This window comes from Colias croceus, chromosome 18 (genome assembly GCF_905220415.1).
Source record: "Colias croceus chromosome 18, ilColCroc2.1".
Classification (NCBI taxonomy): Eukaryota; Metazoa; Arthropoda; class Insecta; order Lepidoptera; family Pieridae; genus Colias; species Colias croceus.
This window is the reverse complement of record NC_059554.1, coordinates 8,361,954-8,376,070: the sequence shown is the minus strand read 5'-3', so window position 1 is coordinate 8,376,070 and position 14,117 is coordinate 8,361,954. Positions and strand designations below refer to the sequence as shown.

The 14,117-nt window shown below is 35.9% G+C and overlaps 1 protein-coding gene and 1 non-coding gene across 2 annotated transcripts; one reads left to right on the top strand and one right to left on the bottom strand.

The window, feature by feature from the left end:
* Window positions 1–393: 393 nt before the first annotated feature.
* Window positions 394–500, bottom strand: LOC123700006. Its single transcript, XR_006752588.1, has one exon. It is a non-coding gene; the product is annotated as a U6 spliceosomal RNA (small nuclear RNA).
* Window positions 501–4,636: 4,136 nt separating this feature from the next.
* Window positions 4,637–5,695, top strand: LOC123699918. Its single transcript, XM_045646966.1, has one exon. It carries the CDS (start codon window positions 4,637–4,639, stop codon window positions 5,693–5,695), a length of 1,059 nt encoding a protein of 352 aa, XP_045502922.1.
* Window positions 5,696–14,117: the final 8,422 nt, after the last annotated feature.

The following is a 14,117-nucleotide window of genomic DNA, read 5'->3' as shown; positions in this document are numbered from 1 at the left end:
TTTTCTTTTCAATGATAAGTAACAGTATTTTAAATTTTCCTTTTAACGACATTATAATATCCTTAATCGGCCGTTTCCTTAGATTTAATGAATTCTTCAAGATATTTATCATAGAGTATAATTATATCCTAACCGTAAATACACATTTTTTCGATGACATTGTCATTTGATTACATGAATTCATATTGATGAAGCAAATAAAGTGTTTATATTTGTATGATTTTTTTTTATTAAAACTCTTTACCACGATAACTCCGCGATAAAAGTTCATCTTTTTAAATTAATAAAGTAACTTGTGATTATGCTCCTCAGACATTTTTATGCAAATAGGCTATTGAGCTACAAACTTCTTGATGATCTATCATTTTTATAAAATAGAAATCAAATTGATAAAAAAATGTGGAACGCTTCACGATTTTGCGTGTCATCCTTGCGCAGGGGCCATGCTAATCTTCTCTGTATCGTTCCAATTTTAGTATATGTACTGCCGAAGCGAGTACACTTATTATTGTTAAAATACTTTATATATAGTCAGTGACACAAAAAAAACTACATCGCGATTCAGGATGAGCTGATGATACTTAAAAGTGCCACTAGAGGTCACTTTTTAAAGAAGTTACAGCCAATCGTTTTAAAAGGTTTAAATATCTAGAACTAGACCTTCATAATTAAACAACATTAAATAAAACCTGCAGATATTGATGTATTTTAAATAATTTAAACTATTATCTTTAGTTAGTTTAGTTTATTATCTATGACTAATATTATTATTGGTTAAAAGGTAAGATACGTTTGATCTAAAATTTAAGTTGCGTAAACGCAATCACGAGTAATCAAACAATCCACTATTATTATAATACATACAGTATCTATTGCATTCAACATTAATGTTTCATAATAAAAAATCTGAACTATAAAGTACTAAATCTTTTATCTCATTTATACTTTAAAATAATAATAACACAAATAAATATGTATTAAAAAATCCTGTGTCGAGTATGTAACACACCTTGGCGATACATATGTAAGAGAAATTGTGCTGTCCGCGTTACGAAGGCTCGTCACGTGGAAAATATTTTAACATTCTCCATAACAAATTTTCGCGTTAAACATTTCCTTTGGATATATTTTTCTTGAAAATATTTTCATATCCAGTAACCAACAGGAATAAATATAGTAAAATTATTTTTTAAATATCGTGTAGGTATTTAAGAATAATATATAATATACTAGCTTACCGCCCACGGCTTCACCCGTTTTGTCTCAAACCTAATAAATTATATACTAAAACCTTCCTCTTGAATCACTCTATCTATTAAAAAAACCACATCAAACTCCGTTGCGTAGGCTTAAACATTTAAGCATACAACGGGACATAGGGACTTTGTTTTATACTATACAGTGAAGATTAAATAATCTTGATAGCTATTTAGACGTTTTACTTTTTATCAAGCTTTTATTAGCTTCACGTGTATGTTTGAATATTATAACGTTTACGATTTCATTACAATACTAGCTGTGTCCCGTGGTTTCACCCGCGTTGCTCCGCTGCTGATGGTATTAGCGTGATGATATATAGACTACAAGCCCGCATAGGAAAAAAATATGGGTCAAATGAACCACCAGGGGACATATCTAGAACGATAGCAGAGCAAAAAATAATAAGATTCATCACTATGCCGTCACTTGTAAGCTGTCCAACTGAGTGCAGATGAGAATTGAAAAGTACAGGTAGACTCGGTAAATTTTGGTCATTTGACCATGTACGGCATTTTTAACCATCGATAGATCCATTAAAAATAATAAGAAACCGCTCAGTGCCGTACAAAAATGGTGGTCCACAAAGTCGGAATTTTTATTTAATTTCCGAGAGTTACCGGGGGTAAATTTGGTCATTTGACCATGTACGGCATCTGTGTCATACTATGCCTATACTGCTTTTAATCCATTATTCCGCAACGCCGTACAAAAATCATGGGGACAAGGGGAAAAAATCGAGAGTTGCAATCCCCTCTCTTTCCCCACTCCAGGGGGTCATTTGACTAAGTACGGCTTCGGTTCCAAAACATTATCTAGCACTCAAAAGTACTATTAAAAGCAATGCCGTCAAAAAATAATTGTTCTTTTAAATGTATACCAATAATCATCTTAATTTCATCGAATTCTTGATATAAGAGCTGTAAGGTCATTTGACCCTGTACGGGAACTTTTTTTTTAACATGATATTGTAAAATTCAATTGTTGTATAGTATTGCCGTTCAAAAGAAACCGTTCTAAAAAAAGTTATAGAGAAATGCAAAAACAGAAATTTTGTAAAAGTTTAAACATCGTAGATTAATGAAATATAATAGTTTTCTACACTTTATTCGTTGTTTTAAATAGTATTAACATAGATAAATTAGGAAAAAACGATGCCGTACATTTTTGTGCAGACCACATCTTTTAGGCTGATGAAAGCGAAGAAAGCTACAATTTTAAGGGTGCTTTATGGCCATTTGATACAGTACGGCATTAACATATTTTTACCCAACTACGGCAAAGCAAAAGGAGGGTTATGATTTTGACAGGTCATGTATGTATGTTCATCTATTCCCTCGTAACTTCTAAACTACTTATCAGAATTCGACAAATGACATATCATTAGAAGCGTCTGAATTGTTCACTGGATAGCCAGCGACCAGCTAGCTAAAGGCTATATGGGGTTTCACAAAATCTAATGTGGCGCCCTCTAGCGGACAAAACATACAGAGTAAAAAAATAAAGTTAAGATAAATATGCCGTGTTTGGTATCATTTGAAAGCGCTTTACTTGTACATTTTGAATATGTATATATTACTAGCATTTGCTTGTGACTTTACCTGTATTCATGGGCTGATTGCATATAATTCACATCTTTTCGTTCATAGCTTCTTTATTAGTTCATCAATTTAACGGAGTCCATTCCACCTGACTCCGACTTTCCAAGGTGATAATTAACCACCTCGAGCTTCTTAATATTAATGTATATTTATATTTTATTATCAAAATATAAAGCAAACATTTCGTTATATGGATTTTTTCTTTTTCAGATTTTTCCCCTTTGAACCAACGAAAATGTACGGCACATGAAAAAATATTATCTATGCATAAAATACTTTAAAAATAAATTTATTTCGTGTTGTGTCAAATGACCCCCTGGAGTGGGGAAAGAGAGGGGATTGCAACTCTCGATTTTTTCCCCTTGTCCCCATGATTTTTGTACGGCGTTGCGGAATAATGGATTAAAAGCAGTATAGGCATAGTATGACACAGATGCCGTACATGGTCAAATGACCAAATTTACCCCCGGTAACTCTCGGAAATTAAATAAAAATTCCGACTTTGTGGACCACCATTTTTGTACGGCACTGAGCGGTTTCTTATTATTTTTAATGGATCTATCGATGGTTAAGAATGCCGTACATGGTCAAATGACCAAAATTTACCGAGTCTACCTGTACTTTTCAATTCTCATCTGCACTCAGTTGGACAGCTTACAAGTGACGGCATAGTGATGAATCTTATTATTTTTTGCTCTGCTATCGTTCTAGATATGTCCCCTGGTGGTTCATTTGACCCATATTTTTTTCCTATGCGGGCTTGTAGTCTAATATAGCCTCGATAAAAGGGCTATCTTACACCGAAAGAATCATTCAAATCATACCAGTAATTCCTGAGATTACCACGTTCTAACAAACTTAAAACGTCCGCCACTTCTAAGAAAAAATATGAAATACAATATCATAATCGAGGTATACTTGTCCAAGGAAAAACGCTTTTTATTTTTCCGGGTCCAATAAATTAAATTATTTAAATATTACACGCAATTTATTTAAAAGTAGAAATGTGTTCTGTTATTTGGTATTGCTAGCTTTTCGTGCAGACTGTAACAAACATACTGCATGTTGTATCCCACGTAACAACATATTATTGTTACTTGACACCAAATTGATTGATCGGATATTATCTGAAAATTAATTAATTACCTACAACGCCTGAAACCATAATTAGCTAAACAAGCAAGCAACATTGCTACAACTTTCAATAGATTAAAGTATTAAAAAAAAAAGGTACAAGACAATTTTCCTTTAACTGTACTTAATATTATGTTATATTTTTGGGCGCGTTCCAGCGCAATACGTGTTTCAATAAATCAATAAATTGAATTACCTCTATTCCTTTATGCATCATCTGTCAAAATCACTCACGGTATACATCTGTTGCTGTTGTTGAAAACGATTTTAAAATCACAAAATCATATCTATTATCTAAACTGCCGTAATATCACTTAAACTTATTTTGGAGAACACAGTGAACAATTGAAATCAGTGTTAAACCTCCGTTTTGTGGCTGAAACTCGAAGATTTCTTACACGCTTTCGCCGATAGTAATGTTATTGAAGGTAGGCGAATAATAAATTATAATTTGAAACTGAACGAGCTTCACTATCTGTCACTTCCATATGGCATATGTCAATCCTGAATGACATTTTTGCAAAGACAACGGAGACGTAGTGTTGCCATATAAAGAAATTTTGCCTAACTTTCTGCAAAATTAATCTCTGCCTCCGAGCAATTATTAGTCATTGTTTTTATCTACAAATTTGGATAAGTAAGCCATGGGCCTGCAATGTGAAGCCTGCAACAACAACATAAGCGTCACCCAACGTCGTATAAAATGCACAATATGCTCAAAATCATTCCACTCTGAATGTGTAGACTTTGGCGATACTACATCCCTCTCACGCAATCAGTGGAAGTGCCCTTCTTGTGCAGTAGCCCAGCGAAAGGTGGGTGACAATAGCGACACGCCCGTTCGTAGCATTAAAGCTGCAACTCAAACAAATTTGAACCTGCCGGCTACGCACTCAAAAGCTAAGGATATAGCCATACCTACAATGGAAAACTCTGGAACGATTCCCTCTCAAATAACACCTGACCTGATGCCTCACTTGGAACAATTACTTGACATCAAACTGAAAAGTATTAAAGAGGAAATAGTGGCGGAAATTAAAAGCACCATCCTTAACCAGATAAAAGATGAAATAAAGGCTATGTCATCACAAGTAAAAAATATAGAAAATTCCTATCAGATTCTTCAAAATGAACACTGCGACCTAAAACAAGAAATTATTAAAATGAGGGCTGACATCACCGAAAGGGACAATCAGATTACAGAACTCCATAACTCGCTAAACAAGCAGCAACAGTGGTGTCGTCAATCGAATATTGAAGTCATTGGGTTGCCAGAACTATCGAACGAAAACCCTAAATTGTTAATTACAGAAATTGCTAATCACGCTGGAGTTAAATTGTCTGCGGAAGATGTAGAATTTGCCCACAGAGTTCAACCGTTCAAAAGCATTCCCAATCGCCCTAGATCACTTGTCATCAAATTAAAAGACCGTAACGTAAAAGACAGGATTCTATCAGGCTTACGGAAAACTAAGGGTATTACAACGAAGGATATTGGTTTTGCCGGCAAGCCAACCAGGTTCTACGTCTTCGATCACTTGACCCCCAATAACAAAGTCCTTCTAAAAGAAACTAAGGATATTGCTGCAAAAAAGTCTTACAAATTTGTCTGGGTGAGGAACTGCCATATTTTTTTAAGAAAAAACGAGGAATCACCAGTTTTATCTATAGCGTCAAAAAAGGACTTGTCGAAAATTGCTTAGAATTTACTTTTGCTATTTTCTGTTCTAATATATTAACCTCTACGTATAATTTAAATGTTGATTTTTCTTGTTTTTTGAATATGCATTGTAAAGAAACTCACACTTTACTCATTACACTACACATCATAATTACACTTGATATAGTGCTTTTATACATAGCGTTGAATAATATAATATGTATATGGGATAGGATTCTATTATGTATTGCGATATTTCTGAATTTTATAGTACAATATATCAATGGCTAATGCTCCAAAAGTATTTTACCAAAATGTTCGTGGTCTGCGTACGAAGATTGAGGACTTTAAATTGAATGTTCTATTACATGATTATGACGTGATTATTGCAATCGAAACCTGGCTAACTGACAGTTTCTATAATGGAGAGTTATGTGATGATCGCTATGACATTTTTAGATATGATCGTGACCTGAATCTTTCTGGCAAGAAAACTGGAGGTGGCGTTATGATCTGCTGTAAAAAATCTATGTTCGCTCAAGAAAAGCCTGTGAAGTCTACCGACGATTGTGAATCGCTATGGGTTACTATACCCTCAAACACTTTGGGATCTGAAAATCGTCGATGCCTTCATATTGGTGCCGTTTACATACCTCCTGATAAAAATCAAGCTAGAACTGTCGCGGCTTTCACCTCATTACTCTCCAACTTCTTACTTGATAACCCGAATGATAATATATTATTACTTGGGGATTTTAACTTTCCGCATGTAAAATGGTCTGAACACGGCTGTACTCAATTGAAAAGGGGTTCAGTGGACTTACAAATGGCTTGTAGCGAGTTTTTAGACTTATGTAACCTATCTGGACTGGAACAGTTTAATTTTTTTACCAATATCGCGCACAATACTCTTGATCTAATATTTTGCAATTTTCAAGTCGAGGTCCTTAGAGCTTCACAACCACTCGTACCTGAGGACTCATATCATCCGTGCTTAGAAATCGACACTAGAGATTTAACATTAAAATGCATGAAAAAAGCCTGCAAGCCGCGGTACAACTTCCATCGGTCTAATTTTACTGTGATAAACGATAATTTGTCTAAAACTGACTGGTCTACAATTTTGGTTGGTAATAATATAAACGAAATAGTAGATGTATTTTATCAGAGACTTTATGCTCAAATCACCCTTTTTACACCTAAGACCAAGGGAAAAACAGCACTTAAATTCCCTAACTGGTACAGTAAGCCACTTATTCATGTTGTGCGGGATAAACTAAAGGCTCACAAAAAATGGAAACAGTACGGGAACCCTTTAGATTTTGATGAATTTTGTTTGCTTCGTTCTAGGCAAAAAATGTTGCAAAAGAAATGCTACAAACATTATGTAGATCGCATTCAAGAGTATATACGTAAAGACCCAAAAAGCTTCTGGACGCACATAAAATCACTTAGACAGAATAATAAAGGTTACCCCAATACTATGGCCTATATGAATAGCAGCTACAACGACGCGACTGAAGTATGTTCTGCTTTTAGCCAGCATTTCGAAAGCGTTTTTAAAAGCCCTGCTAACTCATATGAAAATTACCTCCTTCCATCGTCTTGCTTGAACAATGAATTGATTTCTCAAATTAAAATAGATGCAATTGAAATTAAACATATTTTAAAAAGTCTCAAAACAAATAAAGGCGCTGGTAGTGATGGAATACCCCCAGTGTTCTTAAAAAAATGTGCTGATTCTTTAAGCTTTCCCTTGTCTATTATTTTTAATTTGTCAGTCAACCGTTATGGAGAGTTTCCTGCCAAGTGGAAAGAGGCACTTATAGTTCCAATACATAAGAGTGGACCAAGAAACCAGATTGTAAACTATAGGCCAATATCTATCCTGAATTCGTTTAGTAAAATTTTCGAGATCGTTATTCATAAACGCATCTCACCACTTGTCTATAAATTTATACCACCTCAACAGCATGGCTTTATGAAAAAACGTTCCACTGTCACTAACCTATCCGTTTTAATCAATTATACTTTTGATGAAATGAACAATGGACGGCAAGTAGACGTAATCTACACGGACTTTGAAAAATCTTTCGATCGTGTCGATCACATTATTCTTCAAAATAAACTTTACGCACTTGGTATAAGAGGTGACCTACACAGATGGATTTGTTCTTACATAGTAAACAGAACACAGGCGGTAGTTTTGGGTTCTGCTAAGAGTGACTTTGTGGGCATAGTATCTGGGGTACCCCAAGGATCTATTCTCGGGCCATTGCTGTACAATGCCTACTTATTTGATATATTTACCTGCATACAACACGTACGCTACTTAATGTACGCTGATGATAAAAAAATTTACTACGGAATTGAATCCGTCGAACACTGCCGCCTAATTCAAAGTGACTTAGATAGACTAGCAGCATATTATATTAAGAATCGTATAAGTGTAAATGTTAATAAATGCCAAAAAATCACTTTTAGTAGAAAAAAATATCCAATACACTTTGAATATAAAATAAACGATGTTTTGATAAAAGAAGTGAACTGTGTACGTGATCTAGGCGTATCGCTGGATTCAAAATTGATTATGTCGGAACATATTGATATCATTGTAAATAAAGCATATAAACAACTTGGTTTCATAAAGCGATCATGTAAAGATTTTAATAGCATAAATTGTATAAAATCACTATATTCGGCCTATATTCGAAGCATACTCGACTACGCGTCGAGTATTTGGTCTCCCAGCTACGCCGTATACATAGATAGAATAGAATCAATACAAAAAAGGTTTCTCAGGTTTTTAAGTTTTAAAAACTTTACTTATTTTGACAACTATGATGAAGCTTGTGTCCGCTACGAAATAGAGCCGCTAGAAATACGACGTAAACGAAGTGATCTAATGTTGCTTCACGCATTATGGAATAACCACATTGACTGCTCAGACTTGCTTGAATCGATGCAATTGCAAATTTTCCTTGACCTATCCAAAGCGTTCGACTTCGTGTCACACTTTAAACTATTAAAAAAATTAGAATTGTATGGTATAAGGGGGCAAACGCTACACTGGATAACATCTTACCTTCAAAATAGGCAGCAGTGTGTAGTAGTTTCTAAAGTAAATAAAGACGATGAAATAACGCATTATTTTTCAAACTATGAAATAATAAAATATGGCGTACCACAAGGCAGTGTCCTTGGCCCCATTCTTTTTGTATTATACGTAAATGACATAGTAAATGTAACAAATCACAAGTGCATTTTATTTGCTGACGACATTTCTTTAATTGTAACTTCTGACAAAAATAATATTCATGACCACATAAATGACATTAATTATAGTATTGACAACATAATAAAATGGCTTGACAGTAATGATTTAAAAATAAATCTGGACAAATCAAAATATTTACAATTTAATAAATTAAACTTTGACATTCCTAAAATTGAATCAAACAATGATATAAAGTTTCTAGGTGTAACAATAGATACTAATATAGACTGGAAATTACACATAGAAAATGTTTGTAGTCGATTAAATAAATTTGTTTTTGCATTAAGGCAAGTAAGAAGTGTTACAAACGTAAAAACCGCACTTATTTCTTATCATGCTTATGTGGAATCTGTTTTACGTTATGGACTTGTTATTTGGGGTAATAGTACTGATATAATAAGAGCATTTCTGGCTCAAAAGAGATGTATACGGGCTTTATATGGTATGAGGTCGGACCAGTCATGCAAACCGATATTTAAAAAACATTGTCTGCTGCCTTTACCATCTCTTTACATTTATGAGATGTGCGTGTTTGTGACTAAACATATGTACCTATACAAAAAAGCAAGTGATTTAAATAGCCGTAGTCGCAGAGATGCAAATAAATTAATTTTAAAAGATAATCCTCGACTAAAAAAATATAATAAAAATTGTCTTTGTATGAGTGTAATAATATATAATAAGGTACAAACTAAATTAAAAAACTTAGACTCTAAATTATTTCTAAAAAAACTTAACGAATGGCTTCAACAGAAATGTTTTTATAGTGTTAAGGAATTTTTGGACTCATGATTGTATATTTGTTTTCTTGATTTTTATGATGTATGTTAGGTATAATAAATTTTGAAATTTTTATTGTATAATGAATAATGTGAATGAATGACAAATTAATTGGATACTTTGAATATAGATATTATGTAATAAAATAATTTTGCACGCTGTTAAATAACGGCTAAACATGCTGTAACATTATATTGTAAGTTATAACACCTTAAAATACCATGTTTAAATGCAAATAAAGGATTTATTATTATTATTATGTTTCTCGTTTCCATAATACTCGGGTACCACCATAAGGACGGTACCCGGATCTTTGGAAGGCTTACGTGGGGACACGGATCCAACACGCAGAGGCCCTTTGAGAATTTTAATGTGTTGTGGGACACCAGCCGCAGCCTGCCCATAACTGCACTATAGAGATACAGCCCTGGGCAGTCCGCGGCCGATGTAGGACTATTGTGAGAAATGGATGCAAAATAAACCGGGCTATGGATTGGGATGCTAAGTGGACTGGTATTGGGGACTATGGGAAACTATGGCACCTGCCTTTCTACTAAAAGAAAGTAAAAATATGTTGGCAGGTGGTGACTCGCCCTCTCACTGTATGGGCCCCCGAAATAAGTCGCTGCAATAGTGCGACAAGGGGGCAACATATTGTGAGCAGCTAAGGGTGGAGAGGCGTCCCTGGACTTTAAACTACGATCACGCGCTCCCTGAGGGTCCAGCATCACGTGCCCACTCGCCACTTACGATTCGCATCCACCCTTCGAGCTAAAAGCTCTCGCGACTCCACTCTGGCCGGCCGGTTAAGGCAAGCCAGAGGTGGGGGGTCCTGTCCTCGTCAGACTTCACTCCGACCGGCCGGTAAAGGCAAGCCGGAGATGAAGACAGGGTCCTCCCCCGGGAGCACTCGGTTCCCGCGGGGTCGCTACTCCCCGACACCCCGCCACAAGGTGTCCTGCGGGTTGACTGATTGCACGGGTGAAATATCTATTGTCACATAGACAATAGATATTCCAACCGTGGGCGATGGGGTCGTCACATCCCTACGCCCTTATTATTATTATTATTGAATGTACCCGGTTTTCGTACGCGTCAGACTAACTTATTTTCCATCCCTAAAGTTAACACTAATTATGCACGAAACGGTGTGTTAAACCGCATTATGCGTGTACACAACGCAGAGTACGCAAGTGCTGACATTTTCCTACTCTCTAAACAACGCTTTGCTAATGAAATATCTAAAATAAATGGTTATTTAAACAAGCACTAGCACACACGCAACACCTACACGCACACACACACACACACACACACACACACACACACACACACACACACACACACACACACACAGTTCAGTATTAGGTCCACTTCTATGGAATGTTATGTATGACGGATTGCTCAAATCGGAGATACCAAGAGAAACACAACTGGTGGCATTTGCTGATGACCTTGCAGTAGTAGTAGTAGCTAAATACTTGGAAGAACTGAATTGGGCTTTCGATAGGACCTTCCAAGTAATTCGTCAGTGGATGATATCGGCCGGACTGCAGTTAGCTGAACACAAAACCGAGGCCGTTCTTATTACTAGCAGGAAACGGATAGAAACAACCTCACTCAGAGTCGGTAATTACGAGATCGTAACACAACCATACGTTCGCTACCTGGGAGTAATGCTGGACACACGCCTGAGCTTCAATAAGCATGCAGAACATGCCGCTGCTAAAGCAGCAGTGGTTGCATCAACACTATCCCGACTAATGCCGAATATTGGAGGCCCTAAACAACAAAGGAGAAGGCTCCTAACATCGGTGACGACGTCAGTGCTCTTATATGGCGCCCCACTTTGGTCGAATGCGCTGCAGCTGCAACAGCCCAAACGTCAAGTTGCATCGACGTACAGAGTTAGCGCACTACGCATTGCCAGCGCATTCCGCACTGTTTCTGTAGAGGCATCATGTGTCATCTCTGGAATGCTGCCAATCGAAGTCTTGACTGAAGAACGTAAGAACCTTTACCATCGTCAGAAAAGCGGCACCACACTCACAAAGACCGAGCTGAAAACAGAAGAAAGACGGAAGAGTATAGAAAAGTGGCAACGGATATGGGACACCTCTACCAAGGGAAGATGGACTCATCGCCTCATTCCACGGATTGAACCATGGGTCAATCGCAAGCACGGTGAGGTTAACTACTATCTGACCCAAATGCTTTCTGGTCACGGTTGCTACCGACAATACCTTCATCGGTTTAAGCATGAAGATTCTCCAGAGTGCCCCACCTGCGGTCAAGACGAAAATGCAGAACATGTTTTCTTTATATGTCCAGTATACAAAGAAGCCCGGGACACCTGGGAAACAACAATGGGAAGAAAAGTATGTCCTGAGAACATAATCGGAGTGATGTTGTCAAACAAAGAATCATGGGAAGCAACGAGCGCTTATGCAACGGAGGTTCTGAAAGACTTACGAAAGAAAGAACGGATGCGAAAAGTTTGACCGCTTAGAACGTAAGTGAGAAAAGCAGCAATGCTATACGTCCCCCCGCGAAGTAAAGCCTAACGGCCATCCCGCGGGGATATGGATGGGAGAAAGAGGGTTGTTTTAGTCGGTATGGACCATGAGACCATGATCGAGTCCGACATACCAGGTCGCAGATCTTGACCTGAGATACTTAACAGTATTTTTTCCCTCTATAATAAAAAAAAAAAAAAAAAAAAAAAAAAAAAAAAAAAAACACACACACACACACACACACACACACACACACACACATACATGCGCTCACACACATTAAGTAACTAAGTTTGTATTGTAGTTATTTTTGTGTTTTGTATTAATATTATTGTATACCTTTCTAGTTTATGGTCTATTCTTAAGAATAATATGTTGTAATCCTTATTGGCAATTTGTTCAATTAATCAACAAAATAGTAAAATCTTATAAAATGTAAAGCTGTTGGATTACCTACCAAAATAAATAAATAAATAAATAAATAAACACAGAAACAAGAATGCAATGAACTTTAACCAACAATAAAAATCACAGCACAAACAGCAATCTCAACTTTAATAAAGATTAAATATTAAATGCAGCGTATACAGGTGATTTCCCAGTAGGGGCGCTATAGGAAAAAGCGAAATATGACCTTCTAACGATGTCACATTAATATAATACCTAACATGCTTCAAAGTGGAAAATTGCAACATTAATTCCCTTAATTTCAACAGAATGTTGCGGTCAGGTTGACATATTGTACGCCCCGTTTTGTGGCTGCTAGCTGGACATTACGTGGACTGTCCAGACGGCAGACTTTTATCTGTATTTGCGACTTTTATTGAAATACGCGACGTATTGAGATTATCGTCGATCGTCGTTTTACAATTGCAACTGCTCAAGGGAATCAAGTTTAGTGGGATTATTGTTGTAAGCTTTTATATTAGATTTCTACACAATTCTTTGTTATAGGTAATTTTCTGTTTGTAATATTGACTACACAGTTTAATACTACGCAGACTACGCTTGACTACGCTGGTTAAACTGTAGAAATAGTTTTGTTATATTTATATAAATACTGCTCAAATTCCCATACAATTTAGAGTCTCCAAATATTCCTACGGCTTCAATACAACACAGACTAAGAAGGATTGAAAACACAATACGAACTTAATTACAATGCAAATTTCTCTATAGGATCATAACAAAACGCAACCAAAGCGTCTCGAGAAGCCTGACAAAATAAACTTACAATGTTTGTCTATCGTATTAAGAGAAAGGGATATAGCACCCAAATGCTAATTTTCCGAATATTATACGACTGTATGTAAGACCTGATTTATAATTAAATTAAGATATTTGCTTTAAGATTGATAAATGACCTTGAAAATTATGCTTATGCAAAACAGGCAAGGCGAGACTGTTTAAAAATGATGAAGTAGATAGGTTAGACCTATATATTTTTTACGTTTTAAGTACTATGTAAAATAATAAAGGCAAATTAATTGAGATGATGTAGTATCTACCGACATGATTATTTTTCACAGTCTACCTACAAACAGCTTTGAATCTATCTTTGAGGTTATTAGTCCATGTAGCCTCCTTCAAGAATTAGTGAAGTGTTGGAACAGATTTATTTTTATAGTTGTTACTTATTAATATGAGTCTTTAATAGAAAAAAGTCGCGTATACCCGACATGCGATTTTTAATCGGCAAAAAGTCGCTCGTTTACACATATTCTAATAAGTAAAGGCGCATAGTGTGGATATCAAAATTAGAAACTAAGCGCAGCTGAGAATTCCAGCTATTTCGACATCTTTGTGCATTTTACGCCGCGTTTGTTGCTGATATAATGCTTATTTCATATGTATTATACTAATATTTTAGCCTTACAACAATGGTTCTTTGA

What these genes read in the sequence shown, in the direction of transcription:
- LOC123699918 (XM_045646966.1), top strand. Translation starts at nt 4,637, where the DNA reads ATGGGCCTGCAATGTGAAGCCTGCAACAACAACATAAGCGTCACCCAA.